General features: G+C 38.4%; 1 protein-coding gene across 6 annotated transcripts in view; it reads left to right on the top strand.

Moving 5' to 3' along the window:
• The window catches only part of USP6NL (USP6 N-terminal like), a 145,017-nt gene that overhangs the window by 73,372 nt on the left and 54,097 nt on the right, over positions 1 to 17,548 (top strand). For 3 of the 6 annotated variants that reach the window (XM_067701144.1, XM_067701154.1, XM_067701133.1), the window contains exons 3-5: positions 2,455 to 2,604; positions 7,442 to 7,509; positions 10,152 to 10,234. In XM_067701144.1, coding sequence (XP_067557245.1) covers positions 2,550 to 2,604; positions 7,442 to 7,509; positions 10,152 to 10,234 — 206 coding nt within the window. In that variant the 5' untranslated portion in view covers positions 2,455 to 2,549. The remainder of the gene's footprint in view (positions 1 to 2,454; positions 2,605 to 7,441; positions 7,510 to 10,151; positions 10,235 to 17,548) is intronic. The other 3 variants (XM_067701163.1, XM_067701173.1, XM_067701182.1) reach the window with 1 other exon arrangement.

The raw sequence follows: 17,548 nt of genomic DNA, 5'->3' as shown, positions 1-17,548 counted from the left end.
TAGTGGGAGAATAGTTTTGGGAGATAACGGTGGCTGCTTCTAGGAAGGGGGGACTTAGGTTTGGAGTGGGGTGTGTGGAAGTGTGCAGATCAGAGTTCAATTTTAGATGCTTTGTATATAGTTGATTATGAACATTAAAAGCCAATAAAATCCTTATATAATCACAGTGTCAGTAGTCAATATAATTTACTTCAATCTCAAACATTATGATGAAGTATGTAGGAAGGAAATATAATCCTAACGTTGAAAGTGTCAAGGTCAGATGAATTCACTTTTCCCATATGTATCAAATTCATAGCCATGCCCCTTAGTACATTGCTTCATATTTGACCATGACTTTTATCACTCTCTACTTTGTTCTGAATTTTCTAATAGTCTTCTTATCCTCTTTTTGGTGTCTTTCATATGTAAGCTTTCACTGTATCGCTAATAATATCTGTGATCTACATGTTGTCTAGAATCCACTTTCTTCTTGAAGACACCTTGTATTCCCTATTCTAATGCAGGGTGGTCACTCTCTAGGCAACTACACGGTTAGCTTCCTGAGATTGCATGGATCCTGTGTCTACCCCGTTTTTTGATTCTGTTAAAAAATTATTCTGACACTTACTAAAACAATAAAGAAATCCCTATAAATAAGAGATTTATAGTCAGTCAGTCAAGTGAGGGCCTTGGTGGATAGAAAATTACTAAGAGGAGACTTCAAGGATGGGATTCTTGCTAAACCAACTTAACAGGATTTTTGGTAGAGGCAGGCCAGTGTTACCAGATATCAAGGGTGGGAGATGAGGAATCTGACCAGATATCAAGAGCAAAGAGATGTCAAGGGTGGGGGGACTCTCACTGAACTGACTTAGCAGGATTTTTGCTACAGCTGGGCTAGGCAGGCTAAAACAGGACTCAAGGCCTAGTAAAGAAGATGGTTAAAAGTTTGGACAAGGAGAGAGTCTTTGTCAAAGAAACATTGTTTAGGCAGTAAACTCTGAATCATTGTATTAGTTTCCTCTTGCTGCTGTAACAAACTATGACAAACTTGGTGGCTTAAAACAAGATTGATTCTCTTACTGTGCTGGAGGCCAGAAGTCTGAAATCAGTTCCACTGGGCTGAAGTCAGCAGGGCTGATTCCTTCTGGAGCCACTAGGGGAGAATGGGCATCCTTGCCTTTCTGAGCTTCTGGAGGCTGCCTCCTTTCCTTGGCTCATGGCCTCTTCTTTCCTCACATCACTCCAGCCTCTTGCCTTCATCCTCACACCTACTTCCTCCTCTGACCTTCTTGGCTGCCTTTCATAAGATTCCTGTGATTGCGTTATGCCCACCTTCACGATACAGGGTCACCTTCCCACCTCAAGATCCTTACTTAATTACATCCGCAAATTCCTTTTGCCATATTAGGTACATCCGCAAGTTCCAGAGATTAGGATGTGGACATATTTTGGGGAGTCATTCTTCAGCTCACCCCACCTTGTAATATCTGTAAACGTTTTTACTTTTTCCTCATACCGAATCAGTTGTTTAGCTTGGTATAGAATTCCAAGCTCATGATAATTTTTTTTTTCTCAGAACTTTGAAAATAAGTGCTTCATTACCTTCTAGTTGATAAGAAATTTGATGCCAGTCTGATTCTCATTCCTTGGTTTATGATTTGAACTTTTTCCCTCTCTCTAAGCTTCTGACATCTTTTACCTGTATTGAATGTTACACCTGGCTTAAGCTGAGTGTAAACATAATTCACTAGTGTCCAGTTAAGTGTAATTAATGTTCATAATCATGCCTCTAAGGTGGCTGTCACTTTTGCAAAGTACTTTCCATATTGTAGGTCCCAACCCTTTAAAAAAAAAAAAAAAAGAAAGAAGGAAACAGTGAAGGGAAGAAGGAAAGAATAAATAGGACATTTCACAGTGCCACCCTGCAGTAAGCTATGCATTTTGTTTCATGAAACATTTATTTCACTTGTATATGTGTGGTGTGTTAAATATTTCCAAAACCCTCCAGAATTTAGTATGCATTTGCTTAGTGTCTGAAACAGGGGCTGAAGCTTTCACATTAAAAAGTATCATTAAAATTAAGTTATAAAATGTACTTGAGAAGAGTATTCCTACTTAGCTTTAGTTTAATGTTTTAAATACAACTTTTCTTTATTGCTCCAAGACAAGTTTTATTAAAAGTAATAAGAATGTGGCTAATTTTGAAGTGCAAGATTAAGGCATATTCAAAGCCCCTGTTTGTTACTAGATGGAATGCTGGGTGTAGGCTGGTGTGGTTCATACTTGGGATCTAGCCTGAAAGGCATGTTTTTACCCTCAACAAACATCATCTTTGTTTGAATATCTGTAGTGCGTGTAACCACAGCAAGGTCTTTTTTTCCCCCTTAGAATATATCTCAGACCTTTTCTTTCTTGTGCCTGTTTCACAAATAGTTTAAAGTAGAGCTGCCTTCCGCTTTTCTGTTTCAGTTTGTTGCAGAATGTGTGAGGGACCACCTAACACTCTTGGTGTGCTTGCAAACTATAAAGCAGTAATGGAATCTTGGAAGAGATAAGTTTACTCTATGAGGACTGAAGCTGTTGTTAATTCCCAAAGCCAGACTGGTTATCTAACAAAGGGTAAAGTACTTTTTAAATTGAAATATATATTTATTTACATTCATCTGTCAAAATGTATACTAGGAAAAATGGTCTGTCAATTTTGTTTCATTGAATTTAAAATTTCGTAACTTTGAATGAATTGTTCATTACAATTTGGGGCTAACTTAGTGATACTAAGTTACAATCCAGGTGGATACTTGATTCTTTAAAGTTTTTATGTCTAAATGGAATTAGAGGTCTTCTTAAAATGCTCTAGTTGTCATTTTCTTCCGTTCGTTTGTGCCCAGAGATGTTTTCTGTATACTTGAGTATTTAATCCAAATGCCTTTCTATCCTTACTACTTAAAATGTGCCTCTTGTACTTTGAAACATTGTTACATTAGATGTAAAGTCAATTAAGATAATTTGATTTAATTTGGCTTGAATACTGTGATATTTGAATACTGTGTTTGATAATGACAAGTGCCCAGGAACACAGCCTGGAAGTCAGTGCACACTTGCATAGACACAGACAGCTGCCGATACCTTCTGTGGTCAGTGTTTATAGGGCAAACTCTTTGTTCTGCAGTGGAATTTCTAAATAAGCAATCAGAACAAAACCAAAGGGAGTATTCTACTATAATTCTTAATAAACTTCTCAACTGTAGATCAGACAGTATGAAATATAATTTAACTATAGTGAATTCTGCATAAGGACACTGCTTCTTACTGGAAAGATGCTTGCTTCACAACGCGGATTAGTAAATAATGTCTCTAAACTTGGTGTTGGGAAAGATTGGCATTTCTATTTAGTCTCTTCAAAGAAGCAGGTTTGGCTATATTTTATAAAATTAGTTTGACCTTAACTCTGTTCTCTTTTACATTCATTAACATTACAAAATTTTCTCCGCATCAGGAAATACAAGGATAAGAACTTTCTAAAGGAATTTAAAGATTAGTACTGACTTGATTTGGAGTCAACTATTCTAATCATGTTAATCATTTTATTCCCATAAAATTAGGTACAGTTTCATCCAATTCCAGTACAACCCCTATTACTTGGCTAGGTCTCCTTTCAGGAAATCTCTAGATTGGAGACGACCCATGTAAAGCGTTGTAGCTTACAGTTTGCCACAATGATGTTTTCTTGGGATACTTTGCATCTTCACTTCCGAGCTCTATACTGTTTCCAGTTCTTGCCTTTACACTTTTAAACTTTTCATTGTTAAGTTGGAAATATAGTTGAGACTCCTAGGACTAGTAGCAGGAATAAAGGACTAGTATAAAATACTTCAAAGAAAGCACTCATTTATTGGATTTGGCCTAATCACCATAGAAATTCATGCTTAGCTGTTCTGGTAATGGAAATAGAATTTACTAAGTAGCCAAGTTTCCTAGTTTGAGTTTAATTTCTGTTAATTTGCTTTCCCTACCCTTTTGTAGAAGTGTAATGTGTTAAAGCTGGGTAACAGGAGAGGGAAAAAGGAATTGATGAAGGCTCATACGTCTAAAATAGGATAATAAATATGTGTATAATTGAGTTGAGTACAGACTTCTGATTGTATAAGTTAACTGTGAAAATCTGAACAACTAACCTGTATTTTTGTTATTTTATTGAACCATTTGTTATTTATTCACATTTTCCTCAAAGGATAGTATATTGACACTTTGTAGTCTGAGAAAAGCAGTGGCAGAAACATTTTTTTCCCAAATAAGCTTTAAGAAATTCACAAATTCCATTCTGCTATTTTTACTATTATAAACAACCTTGTGCTTGTTTGATTATCTCATTATCATAAATTCCTAGAGGTGGAATTATTGGGTAAAGGAGATGCCTGTTTTTAAGATTTTTAAAAATTTTTATTTTTTTCTTTACTTTAGAAAACTTTTCTTGTCTTTTGTCCTTAATACTATTTAACATATAGACAGCACTTTGCTATTATGTGGGTATTTATTGGACTATAGTCTCTACCTATTAAGGTTTTTTTCTTTTTAATATTTATTTATTTATTTGGTTGTGCCGGGTCTTAAGTTGCGGCAGGCAGGCTCCTTAGTTGCAGCTCGTGGGCTCTTTAGTCGCAGCTCGCTGGCTCCTTACTTGCGGCAGGCAGCCTCCTTAGTTGTGGCGTGCAAACTCCTAGTTGCGGCATGCATGTGGGATCTAGTTCCCTGACCAGAGATTGAACCTGGGCCCCCTACATTGGGAGTGCAGAGACTTAACCACTGTGCCAACCAGGGAAGGCCCTGTTTTTAAGATTTTTGATACATATTATCAAGTTGCTTTCCAGAAAGATTTTATACATTTGTAAGTCTACCCACAGCATAAGTAATGGCAGATTTCCCCACACTATATCAAGACTGAGTAATATCAATGCATTTCTTGGTCAGTGTGAGATAGGTGCAAAGTGGTATTTTATTTATTTATTTTTATTTTTAGCTGTGTTGGGTCTTTGTTGCTGCGTGCGGGCTTTCTCTGGTTGCGGCGAGGGGGCTACTCTTCGTTGTGGTGCGTGGGCTTCTCATTGCGGTGGCTACTCTTGTTGTGGAGCATGGACTTTAGGTACACGGGCTTCATTAGTTGTGGCACACGGGCTCAGTAGTTGTGGTGCATGGGCTTAGTTGCTCCACAGCATGTGGGATCTTCCTGGACCAGGGATCAAACCCATGTCCCCTGCATTGACAGGTGGATTCTTAACCACTGTGCCACCAGGGAAGTCCCTTTATTTTATTTTATTTATTTTTTACATCTTTATTGGAGTATAATTGCTTTACAATGTTCTGTTAGTTTCTGCTGTATAACAAAGTGAATCAACTATATGCATACATATATCCCCATATCCCCTCCCTCTTGCGTCTCCCTCCCACCCTCCCTATCCCACCTGTCTAGGTGGTCACAAAGCACCGAGCTGATCTCCCTGTGCTATGCAGCTGCTTCCCACTAGCTATCTGTTTTACATTTGGTAGTGTATCTATGTCCATGCCACTCTCTCACTTGGTCCCAGCTTACCCTTCCTCCTCCCCATGTCCTCAAGTCCATTCTCTACGTCTGCATCTTTATTCCTGTCCTGCCTCTAGGTTCATGAGAAACTTTTTTTTTTTTTTTTTAGATTCCATAGTTAACGTATGGTATTTGTTTTTCTCTTTCTGACTTACTTCACTCTGTATGACAGACTCTAGGTCCATCCCCCTCCAAAGTGGTATTTTAAAATTTGTATTTCCTTAGTTTCTGATGACTTGAGTTTTTTTCCCCCATGTCTTGGCTTTTAAAATTAGCTTTTATTTTTATCAGAGCTGTACTTCGTGTAAAGACTCAGCAGCCTGTAAAACTTATTTTGAAAAATAAGCTGACTTCCACACCCCTCCCTCCGGGCTGCCCACCCCAAAGAAGTAATCACTCTCCACTCCCAGCTGGTTCATTATCCGTTTACTTGCAAAGCGCTAGATACCATGCCTATATTGCCGCTTCCTGTTCTGCAGATTTAGTCATTATCTCATGGTTTCCTGCTTTGGAGGGTGAGGATTTGGTTTTCTTCCCTGCACTCACTCAACCTCTTACATACCACACGCATCCCTTCAACTCTCGGGACTTGACTTCTTTAATCAACTCCCTGTTTTTAACCCCACCCTCACCTCTTCTCTGGAACCTCCATTTGCTGGGCCACCGAGGGCAAGGATTTAAAGAATCCCTATATTGTCGTTTTAGTGGGGTTTTAGGAGGAATGGATAGAAAAGTGTGTGTTCCATCTGCCATCTTTAACTGGACATCCTTTTTCGTGTCTTTAGTGATCTTTTTTATAAAGTAGTGGTTAAAATTATGGACTGTGGAGTCAATACTGTCTGGATTTGAATCTATCTTTGCTGTTTACTAGCTTTGTGACCTTAGACAAGTTAGTTAAAATCTCTAAACCTCATTTTTTTTCCATCTGTGTAATAGAATTAATACAGTAAAGTGCCGTTGTGAGAATTAAGTGTGATAAGGCATGTAAAGTGCTTTCCCGCAGTATCTGGATGCTGACAGTATCTTATTATCTGCAGGTCACTGTGTGCAGAACACAGAGTTGTCACTGCTGTTGTTACTCCTGTGAATTTCTTGCATATGACCTTTGCCCAGTTTCCACTGGAATGCTTGTGTTTCTTCTTGATCAGAGGTGCCTTTTATACAGTCTGTCATTGATCTTTTATTTTTATTTATGGTAGTTGGGGTGTGTAATCATATCCACACTATTTCATGTTTTGACCTTTACTTGTTATCAGACTTAATGATTTTGAAAGATAACCTGGTGGTAATAAGAAAGAAAACTTTATTTGTGGTTGTATTGTGGTAAAAAACTGGAGATTATAATAGTCGTTGGGGCAGTTGATAAGGGAGACCTGAGAGGCTAAATGAAGAAATGATTATATTCATCATGTCAGAGAAATATTTTTTTTAACTCCTGAAGTCTATCTTGCACTGATTTATTTTGCGAGCAAATTACCTAAAGTTTTAAAAGCCTTCTTGAATGCTCTTCTCATCATCTACCCAAGTGGATTTCATCTGAAAACTTAGAGCTCTCAGTTCCAGTTTCTACTTTAATATTTATTTCTATGAAACTAGATCCAAAATTAACTCTTGAGGGATAAGATTTACCATATCCCCTAAGTTAATGCTGTGTTAACAAATTTGCTTTCTTTTGAGTATGGTATTGTAATATTGAAATGGTAGATATGTTGATATTTCAAATTTATAATTACGGATACTTTATTCGATTTTGCTGGTTTGTCATTTTAGGCAGCATTGATTTACTGTTTTATTTTCATTTGTTTTATCTTAGTTTTATAATTAATTAACTTTATAAATCTTTAAATAACAGTTCATTGAAATTTGATCTCTCCACAGATTCAAACCAGGATGTAGCAATCAAACTTGCCCAGGAGCGAGCTGAAATAGTTGCTAAATATGACAGAGTAAGTATTCATATTTACTCTTTGAGTAATTTTTATTTACAGAAGTATAAATAGAAATGGAGTTCCTTTTTGGAGAGCTTAAATTACAGCAGCATTTTGTTTACTTCCCGTGACTGTTGAAGTCATCTTATTTCTCTGACTTCATCTCTGTATTTTTTCTTCCTCCTTCCCTGTGCTTTAGCCACTCTGGTCACTTGTTATTCTTCCAACACTTCTTCCAGGCTTGCTTCTGCCTCAGGGCCTTTGCACTGGCTATTTCTTCTTCCTGGAACACTTGTATCCTGGATACCTTCATGCCCTATTGCCTCCTGTTTTTCTTTGCCCAGATGCTACCTCTTAGTGAAATCTTCTCTGACCACACTGTTTAAAAAATACACCCCTCCACCCCCTGGCTCTCTATATTCCCTTTCTCTTCTTTACTTTTCACCATAGCATTTAAAGTATCAGCTTACTTTATATTATACTTTGTTGTTTGCTCTCCCTCCTAGAATGTAAACTCTCCGAGGGTAAGAATTTCTTTTGTTTGATTTGCTCTTGTATCCTAAATACCTACAATAGTTCTGGCTCATACTAGGTATCCAATAAATATTTTAATATATTAGTATATGGAATTGGATACCCATTTTATTTATAATGGATACGTGATGTTAAAAATTGAACATGGATCTGAAAATTTGAATTTATACATGATGTATAATCTCCATTAGCATTTTATCCTTAAGTTAATTATGGAATCTCTTTTTTTTTTTTTTTTTGCGGTATGTGGGCCTCTCACTGTTGTGGCCTCTCCCGTTGCGGAGCACAGGCTCTGGACGTCCAGACTCAGCGGCCATGGCTCACGGGCCCAGCCGCTCCGTGGCATGTGGGATCTTCCCGGACCAGGGCACGAACCCGTGTACCCTGCCTCAGCAGGCGGACTCTGAACCACTGTGCCACCAGGGAAGCCCTGGAATCTCATTTTTGATGCCCTAGAAAATCACAGTTGTTGATGATTTACATATATCCTTATTATTACCTTAGCTCTTGAGATCTACAATGAGTTGTAGCCATGATTTATAAATGTCATGTTTTATATTTATATCACTTGGATGTAATTTCGTATCTGTTATTTTTGATTACTTATGAGAATAACAGGAACATGAAATTATAGAAGGCCATCTGGACTGTGCCCTGCTTCCAGGGAGGCATACAGGCAGAGCTCAACTGAACAATCATGTTCCCAAGGTTTCTTTTTAAGTTGGTTGTTTGGAACATCAGACACTGTTTCCCATTATTATGATTAGGTTTTAACGTAGTCCGTGAAAAACCCAATTAATTTATTTAACTGCTTAACTAATTTAAAACCAATAGAACCATCGTTTGTTCATGCTCACGTGCATTTTTTTTTTTTCATGCAGTTAACACTTAGTGACCAGGCCAAGTGTCATGCTAGGCCTTGGGGTTTCACTGTATAAACGTGAGTTACAAGGGGTCCCTGCCCGCAAGATGCTCACGGCCTACTCAGAAAACACATGAACAGGCAGTTATAAAACATCCACGAGACAGTCGGGTACTAAGTGTGAAACGTGAGGGATTAGTGTAGACTCTTGCCCTGGGGCTCCTGCTCTAATCAGTGCTGCTTCACAGCTCAGGAGGGGAGTGTGACGGGCAGTGGGCTGAGGATGGAGCTCTGGGCACACGGACACTTGGTGGGGGCTGCCCATGAGGAAGCTGTCACAGAAGAGTAGGGGAGGGGCAGGAGAACCAAGAGACGATGGTGTCATGAGGCTGGGCAGCACTGACAAGCACAGTGGAAAAGTCCATTCGGTGAGGAAGCCAGAGTAGTGTCCACGGGATCTGACGGTGGGAGGCCGGTTTTGACCTTGGCAAGGATAGTATCAGGGCCAGTAGAGCTGGGAGTGAAGAGGAAGAGAGGCAAAGTAGGTAGCCTACTCTTCTGAGAAGTTAGGATGAAAAAGCAAGACATACTTTCTTCTAAGATGTTTTCACTCTAAAACCTTCAAGTTTGGCGGTTCATTCTGTTTTTAAAAAATAAATTTATTTATTTATTTTTGGCTATGTTGGGTCTTCATTGCTGCGTGCGGGCTTTCTCTAGTTGCGGCGAGCGGGGGCTACTCTTCGTTGCGGTGCGTGGGCTTCTCATTGTGGTGGGTTTTCTTGCTGTGGAGCACGGGCTCTAGGAGAGTGGGCTTAAGTAGTTGTGGCACGTGGGCTTAGCAGTTGTGTCTCGCGGGCTCTAGAGCGCAGGCTCAGTAGTTGTGGCACACGCAGCATGTGGGATCTTCCCGGACAAGGGCCCGAACCCACGTCTCCTGCATTGGCAGGCGGATTCTTAACCACTGCACCACCAGGGAAGCCCTGGCGGTTCATTCTTGAGTGGCTTCTTGTCCTCCATTGCTCCCTCTTTCCCAGTCTGTTTCTCACAGGAACCCAGGTCTGATCACGGCTTAATGTCTTCCAAAGTTTGTATCAAAGAAATAGTGATTATTGCCAGAAAAATTTTTTTAAGTTAATTAGGGTCGATAATGCCTCAGTTCCAGCTCTTATTTTTAGCAAAAAATAAGTCTTGTTTTTTGCTCTTTTTAAGAAATTATTCAGTTTTATGTATTCCCAATAACACCCTTCTTTGTCCCCTATTATAGGGACGAGAAGGTGCAGAGATTGAACCTTGGGAAGATGCTGATTACCTTGTTTACAAAGTCACGGATAGATTTGGCTTCTTACAGTAAGTTGCATAGTTTGAAAGCTAACTTTTAAAATTATGTTTCTATGGTCTCCTATTTCGTTGATTTTCTTTATTTTTAATAGCATTGCTCTGAATAAGATTCCAGGATTGATCCTGCAACATGCTTTTTTTATTAAATTCCTGGAATTTTTAACCTCTGTGATTGAAATTGAACTATAGTTAAGAATACAGTCTTTAATATTCATTGTGTTTTAGTAAGAACATTAAGTGCAATGAATGTGTTATATTAATAATTTAGCAGAATTAAGTGGAAATCAATAACAACTTGTATTTCAAAAATAATTATAAAACATTTTATTTTATGTAAATGCATTTTAAAAATAATTAGCAGTTAGAACTTTAGTATCGTGCAGCCTGAAAATGAGCAATGAAAAGAAATGCCACTGATCTTCCTTATGGTGGGAAATGTATTCGTGTTATTGCTTCTGAAAATTAATTCCATTTATCCTGAGTATGTTATGTAAGGAGTCGAGAGAGGTCTAGAGCACTGTAAAGTAAAGTAGTTAAAGTGGTTTTGACTCTTAAAAACATCCTGAAATGATGTGAATTTGCCTGTTTGGTTCTGGCTTTGTTTAGTAAGATTCCCATGGGCTGGAGACTTTTCTGCATCTTTGTAGTTTGTATGGTTCCATACAATTTAGTGATTATAAAACCTACTACTACCTACTACTACATACAATTTAGTGATTAACCTACTACTTATTCACATTTATCCTTTCCCAGTCTCATTTATTATAAAGAGGAAGAAGCCAGGGATTTTTATGTTATGATACATGATTAAATTTTGAAGGAGGAATACAATTTCTTAGGAAGTTCATAGCAGTAACTTTATAGTACTCAGACCTTCTTTTTCCTTTCTGTTCAGTTTTCTTGCATTTAGAAAGTATTTTGTTGTATCTTGTTTTTCTCAGGGTGACGCAAGCAAACAGAAACAGTTCTGGGAGTTAGAATGTATGCTCTTCTTCTGGCTTTGCTGGTTTCAGTTAACTATTTCACACCTTATCTGTGAAACAGAAATCATTAATTGCTCTACATACTTAGGGGTACTTGAAACTTTGAAGAAATAAAATGATAGAATACTACATACAGGTCTAGACAAACGTAAGGTGTCATTATGCTACCTAATGATATCAGCATATCCGAAATGTTCTCCTGCCTAGTTCTAATTAGAAGACTGAATTTCAGCAGACCAACAGAGCAGTGTGTAACTGTGATGAAAATACTGTCCCTAAGGGAAACCCCCACTTGGGCTTTTTTTTTTTTAAGTAAATCAAACTTGGCCACAAATGTGACAGGAAATGATTTTACATTTGTGTGGGTTAATGTGCAGATCTGAGGTATGTGAATGCTGTTTGGAAGGACACTTCGAGCATTTAGCACTGATAAGATCAGTGGGTCCCAAAATCTCCTGCACATTAGAATTAGTTGGAAAATGTTTGTTTGTTTGTTTGTTTAAATAGATAGCTGGGTTGTATCCCAGATTCTGATTCAGAAGGTAGGATACAACTCAGCTGATTTTGACCTCCCCAAGTGTTTGTGATGGACGTGAACCACTACAAAGGATGTTATCATAAAATGGTCTAATATAGGACAAAATACGTATGAAAAATCCGTGCATTCCAGAAGGGTCTAGGAATTAGCTAAATTCTCTTTTCTCATTGCTTGAAACAACTAGGTTCTGGCCCAAGAGCCTAGCCTGTGTCTACAGTCTAAAAATCACACTCAGTTATTCCATGTTTCTTTCTACCTCTGTGCTGAGGTCCATTTGGCTCTGAGGTCCATTTGGCTCTAGTGGGAAAAAAAGCCAGTCAGTGATTTACCTTAATAATATTAGCTAATATTTATTGAGCGCTTACTGTGTGCCAGGCACTGTTCTAAGCTCTTAACATGGATTATTTCTCTCAAAACTTCTTTGGGATAGGTACTGTTTTTGTCTTTTTTTAGATGAAACTGAAGCACAAAGAGATCAAGCAACTTGCCCAGGTTGCGCTCGCAGTAAGATTGGGGAACTGACCGTGGCAGCCTCAGGGCAGAGCCTGAGTTCTGACCTTCTGCATTCTATTGCCTCTGTAGTTTTAATAAGAGAAACATCGAAGAAGCTCTTCGAAATGCCTAGAAAGAAAATTAAAGGGGGAAAGAAGAGTGCCTAAGGAGAGGGATCTGTTTGAAATGATCCCACTGGTGAGCTCACCGGTCTTTGAAAACGAAGCCCAACCAGTCCTCATACTGCCCCCCTAAATTTTGTATTAACTCCATGGTGCAATCCTAAAGCAGGCAGCACAAACAAAAATAATGAAGCATAGAAATGGATTTTAGTGTGATGTTAGGCTTTACTGAATTTCACCAAAGGCATTGATTTTTGTTACAGTGCTTCATTTCAGTGAGACACTTTCTCCCAAGGTTGCTGCTGGGTTTTTTTGTGCTATTGAATAAAGTCACCTGGCGTAGGCATTTAGACGTTGCTCCCTGTCACACCTTGATCAAGCGCGTTTCTTTCTGCTGTCTTAGTTCTTTGTAATTTCTGATTGGTTCTGTGATAAACATGCGTTTTAAGTGTCAAGGTCAATAAAATGGTACAAAGTAACTTTGCAGCCTTCTCTGAAGGCTGCTGACTTCATATCTAATTACAGTTTTTGTAACTTAAATTACTTGTTATGATATGTGGAGAAGGATGACAGTAATTTACAAATACAGTATAGGACTAACTTGGTTTTATAACAGATTTCACAATAAATATAAAAACTGTTGCCAAACCAGCCTGGCGTGATGCTGGAACAGGGTCGTCTTTGTTTAGTACGCAGAAATGGGGAGCTGTCCCTAGCTGCATGCCTGTGATGGACTTGTATCTGGAGAATGGAGAAATCGAGCTTATTTAAAAACTTAGAGAACTTTCAGTATTTGAACTTTCAACACTTTTTTCAAAAATAGTCACTGTCAGTCTGCTCGACAAAGAATGCTTGGTATTTGGATAATCATAGATAATGCTTTTAGGCCACAAGTTATTAATAGAAGAATTAGAAGGAAATTGTTTCAAAAATAAAGATAAAATTAATACCAAGCTTCAGATTTTCAACTACTTATCAAAATGTGTATATTTATAAAATTTAGCACATTGTCTGTAGTTTAATGTGACTATATAAATATTTGTAAGCCAGAATAATGGTGTTTTTGTTTTTAAAGAATATCTGTTTTAATGACGAGGCCTTGAGAACTCTTTCTACCCATCCAATAATTTTGACTAGAGTAAATCTAAACTTAGGCAAAATTTGCTACAAAATCAGAAATAAAATTTAGTCAGTATATTGAATAACTGATTTTCACAAGTTAACTTTTATGTTTCCAAATGAAAGTTTATCTCATAGTTACAGAAATACTCCATTTGAGCTATTGAGAAATTATAAGCACATACACTCTAATTAGTAATTCTTTTAAGCTTAATAGCAGATAAAAGAAAATAGATCCGGGTAAGGTCCCTGTGTTTCCAGTGATGACTATGTTGTTGTTTTTACTTTGTGTATTTCTACAAGGCGTAGCTTCTTGCTATCAGCTTGGTGTTTTCTTTAAGCAGTCTCTAGGTGCCTCTTTCCATTAGACGACAAACCTTCGTTTTCTAAAGCAGGGGTAGGAAAACATTTTCTGTAAAGAGGCAGATATTAAATACTTTTTGGCTTTGTGGACCATATGGTTTTTCTTACAGCTATTCAACTCTACCATGGTAGCCTGAAAACAACCATAGACAATATATAAATGAGCATGGTGGTGTTCCAGTAAAACTTCATTTACAGAAACAGGCCGATGGCCAGATTTCATTCAGGGGCTGTAGTTTGCTGATCTAAAAGAACACTGCAGTCACCCAGATTTTGGTCTTCCCTTTCTTCTACTTGGAGGATATTTAGGTGTCACGGTAAGGATGCATACATGAATACAGGCATGCATTCATCCTTCCCTTCATACATTCATTCAGCAACATTAGTACACTCCTGCAGCATGCCAGCCATGGTGCCTGAGGCTGCCACAGTGTTTCACGTGTGTATGTATACATTGTGTATAGCTCTTGATAAGGCATAGTTCCCTGTTTTCTCTTTGGAAGGCCGTGAAAGAGTGTATGCCAACACAGAGACTAGAAGAGGAAAAGTTCTTTGGAGATCAGTGTTGAGCACATAGCAGATTTTGTATGAAAGATTTTAGAAACGGAGCAATAGTGCAAGAAAATTCATGAATGGATCACATTCTATCTATGAGGTCTTAAGACTTTATAAAATTCAACATCCATTCAGGATAAAAACTCATAACAAAATGAGTATGGAGTGAATGTACCTCAACATAATACAGGCTACATGACAAGCTTGCAGCTAACATCATATTCAGTGATGAAAAACTGAAAGCTTTTCCTCTAAGATGAGGAACAAGACAAGGGTCCCCACTCTCACCACTTTTATTGAACATAATATTGCAAGTCCTAGCCAGAGCAATTAGGCAAGAAAAAGAAATAAAACACATCTAAATTGGAAGGAAAGAAGTAAAACCAGCTCCATTTGCAGATGATATGTCTGTCTATATAGTCTCTGAAGACTCCACTAAATGTTGGAACTAATAAACGGATTCAGTAAAGTTGTAGGATATGCAATCAGCATACAAAAACCAGTTGTATGTCTGTACCCTGGTAACAAACTATCAGAAAGAAATTAAGAAAACAGTCTCATTTACAATTGCATCCAAAAGAGTAAAATACCTAGGAATCTCAAGTTAACCAAGGAGATGAAAGACCTGTACACTGAAAACTGTAAGACATTGATGAAATATAAGTAGACACAAATAAATGGAAGGGTATTCCATGCTTATGGATTGGAAGAATTAATATTGTTAAAATGTCCATACTGCCCAAAGCAATCTACAGATTTAATGCAGTTTTCATCAAAATTCCAGTGGCATGTTTCCCAGAAATAGAACAGTCAATTATAAAATTTGTGTGGAACCACAGAAGCCCCAGAATAGCCACAGCAATCTGGAGAAAGAAGAACAAAGTTGGAGACATCATGCTTCCTGATTTCAAACTCTATTACAAGTTACAGTAATCAAAACAGTATGGTACTGACATGAAAACAGACACGTAGATCTGTTAGAGTCTGTGCATATGTGGTCAATTAATTTATAACAAAGGAACCAAGAATATACAAAGGGGAAAGGACAGTTTCTTCAGTAAATGGTGTTGGGAAAACTGGACAGCTACATGCAAAAGAATGAAATTGGACCACTATGTTATACAATACCCAAAAATCAACTCAAAATGGATTAAAGACTTGAACATAAGACCTGAAACCATGAAACTCCTAGAAGAGAAAGTAGGTGGTAACCTCCTTGTAATTGGTCTTGGTGATGATTTTTTGGATTTGACACCAAAAGCAAAGCCAACAAAAGTAAAAACAAACACAAACAAACAACAAGTGGGACTACATCAAGCTAAAAAGTTTCTGCATAGCAAAGGAAACCATGAAGAAAATGAAAAGGCAGCCTACTGAATGGGAGAAAAGATTTGCAAATCATATATCTGATAAGGCAGGGGTCCCCAACCCCCAGTCTGTTGGACCGGTACCGGTCTGTGGCCTGTTAGTAACCAGGCCACACAGCAGGAGGTGAGTGGCAGGCGAGTGAGCAAAGCTTCATCTGCTGCTCCCCATCGCTCGCATTACCACCTGAACCAATCCCCCCACCACCGTCCGTGAAAAATTGTCTTCGACGAAACCAGTACCTGGTACCAAAAAGGTTGGGGACCACTGTGATAAGGGACTAATATCCAAAATATACAAAGAACTTCTACAACTCTAGCCAAACAATCCAATAAAAAAATGGGCAGAGGATCTGAATAGGTATTTTTCTAAAGAAGATGGCCAACAGGTACATGAAAATGTGTTCAACATCACTAATCATCAGGCAAATGCAAATCAAAACCACAGTGAGATATCACCTTGTTCCCGTTAGAATGAATATCATCAAAAAGACAAGAAATAACAAGTTTTGCAAGGATGTGGAGAAAAGGGGACCCTTGTACACTGTTGGTGGGAACGTAAATTGGTATAGCCACTATGGAAAATAGTATGGAGGTTCCTCAAAAAATCAAAAATAGAACTACTGTCTGATCTAGCAATTTCACTTCTGGGTATGTATCTGAAAACACTAACTCAAAAAGGTATCTGTACCCACCATGTTCATTGCAGCTTTATTCTCAGTAGCCAAGACATGAAACAGCCTGAGCATCCATCAACGGATGAATGGATGTGTGGTGAATATATTCAGGGGAATATTATTCAGCCATAAAAAAGAAGGAAATTCTGCCATTAGAAACAATATGGGTGGACCTTAAAGGCATTATACTAAGTGAAATAAGTCAGGGAAAGACAAATGCTGTGTGATGTCACTTATGTGTGAAATGTAAAAAAAGGAAAACCCAAACTCATACATATAGGGAACATACTGGTGGTTGCCAGAGGCGGGGGTAGGACCTGCCTGGCACAGACCATGTAGCCTGAGCAGATGATTCGCACCATTCCACAGATGTGTGCAGAACTTGGTTCTGATTCAGTGTTGAGAACAGGCACAGTTAGGTCTGTTAGTCTTGTTTAGTGAATAGGAGGACACTGAAGAGCTTGTCCTCTGGTGGCAGCCAGAGTTGGCACTTCATGTGCAGTTAGGAATGTTCAGTGTTCAGCGTTAGGTCAGGATCTGCTCAAATCAGCTGCACAGAAGGTTGCTCTTGCCCAGGGCAGCCCAGCCCACTCACCCCAGAAATACCATTGTTGGTGCACACAGAGGTTGCCAGATGTTCTTATTCTTTCAAGATGTCCTTGCTGACCTCATCACCTAGCAAGTACATTCCAGTAGTGTTGACAGGCCTTCTTCTGCCAGTAAATGAAGAATGGATGGGTGCCATTCATGCATCACTGGTAATTCATGCATTACTAGTAATCAGGATTACAAATCAGCAGGGAAAGTTAGACTGAGAGCCTAACAAAAGCTATTTAAAAAAAAAAAAAAGGTGAGTAGGCACTTCAAAAAAAAAACCAACTTATATTTAATCCTCATATTCTTTTTCTTGAGAATTGGTTTCTTAGCCTGTTTTTCATATACTCTTGCACAATCTGAAGATAGATACTTATCTAAGTTTGAACCCACTGGGTTAGATAGTGCTGAACATCTCTGTACTAGGATGAGTGATGGTGTCTGAGTGAAAATGTTAGTTTTCTTATCTGTGAAATGAGGGGGTTGGACTATCTCTCTGAGATCTCTTTTGGCTCT

The sequence above is a fragment of the Pseudorca crassidens genome, chromosome 1 (assembly GCF_039906515.1).
Source record: "Pseudorca crassidens isolate mPseCra1 chromosome 1, mPseCra1.hap1, whole genome shotgun sequence".
NCBI classification, from domain to species: domain Eukaryota; kingdom Metazoa; phylum Chordata; class Mammalia; order Artiodactyla; family Delphinidae; genus Pseudorca; species Pseudorca crassidens.
The sequence above is the reverse complement of the archived record's forward strand: the minus strand, read 5'-3'. Positions and strand labels throughout refer to the sequence as shown.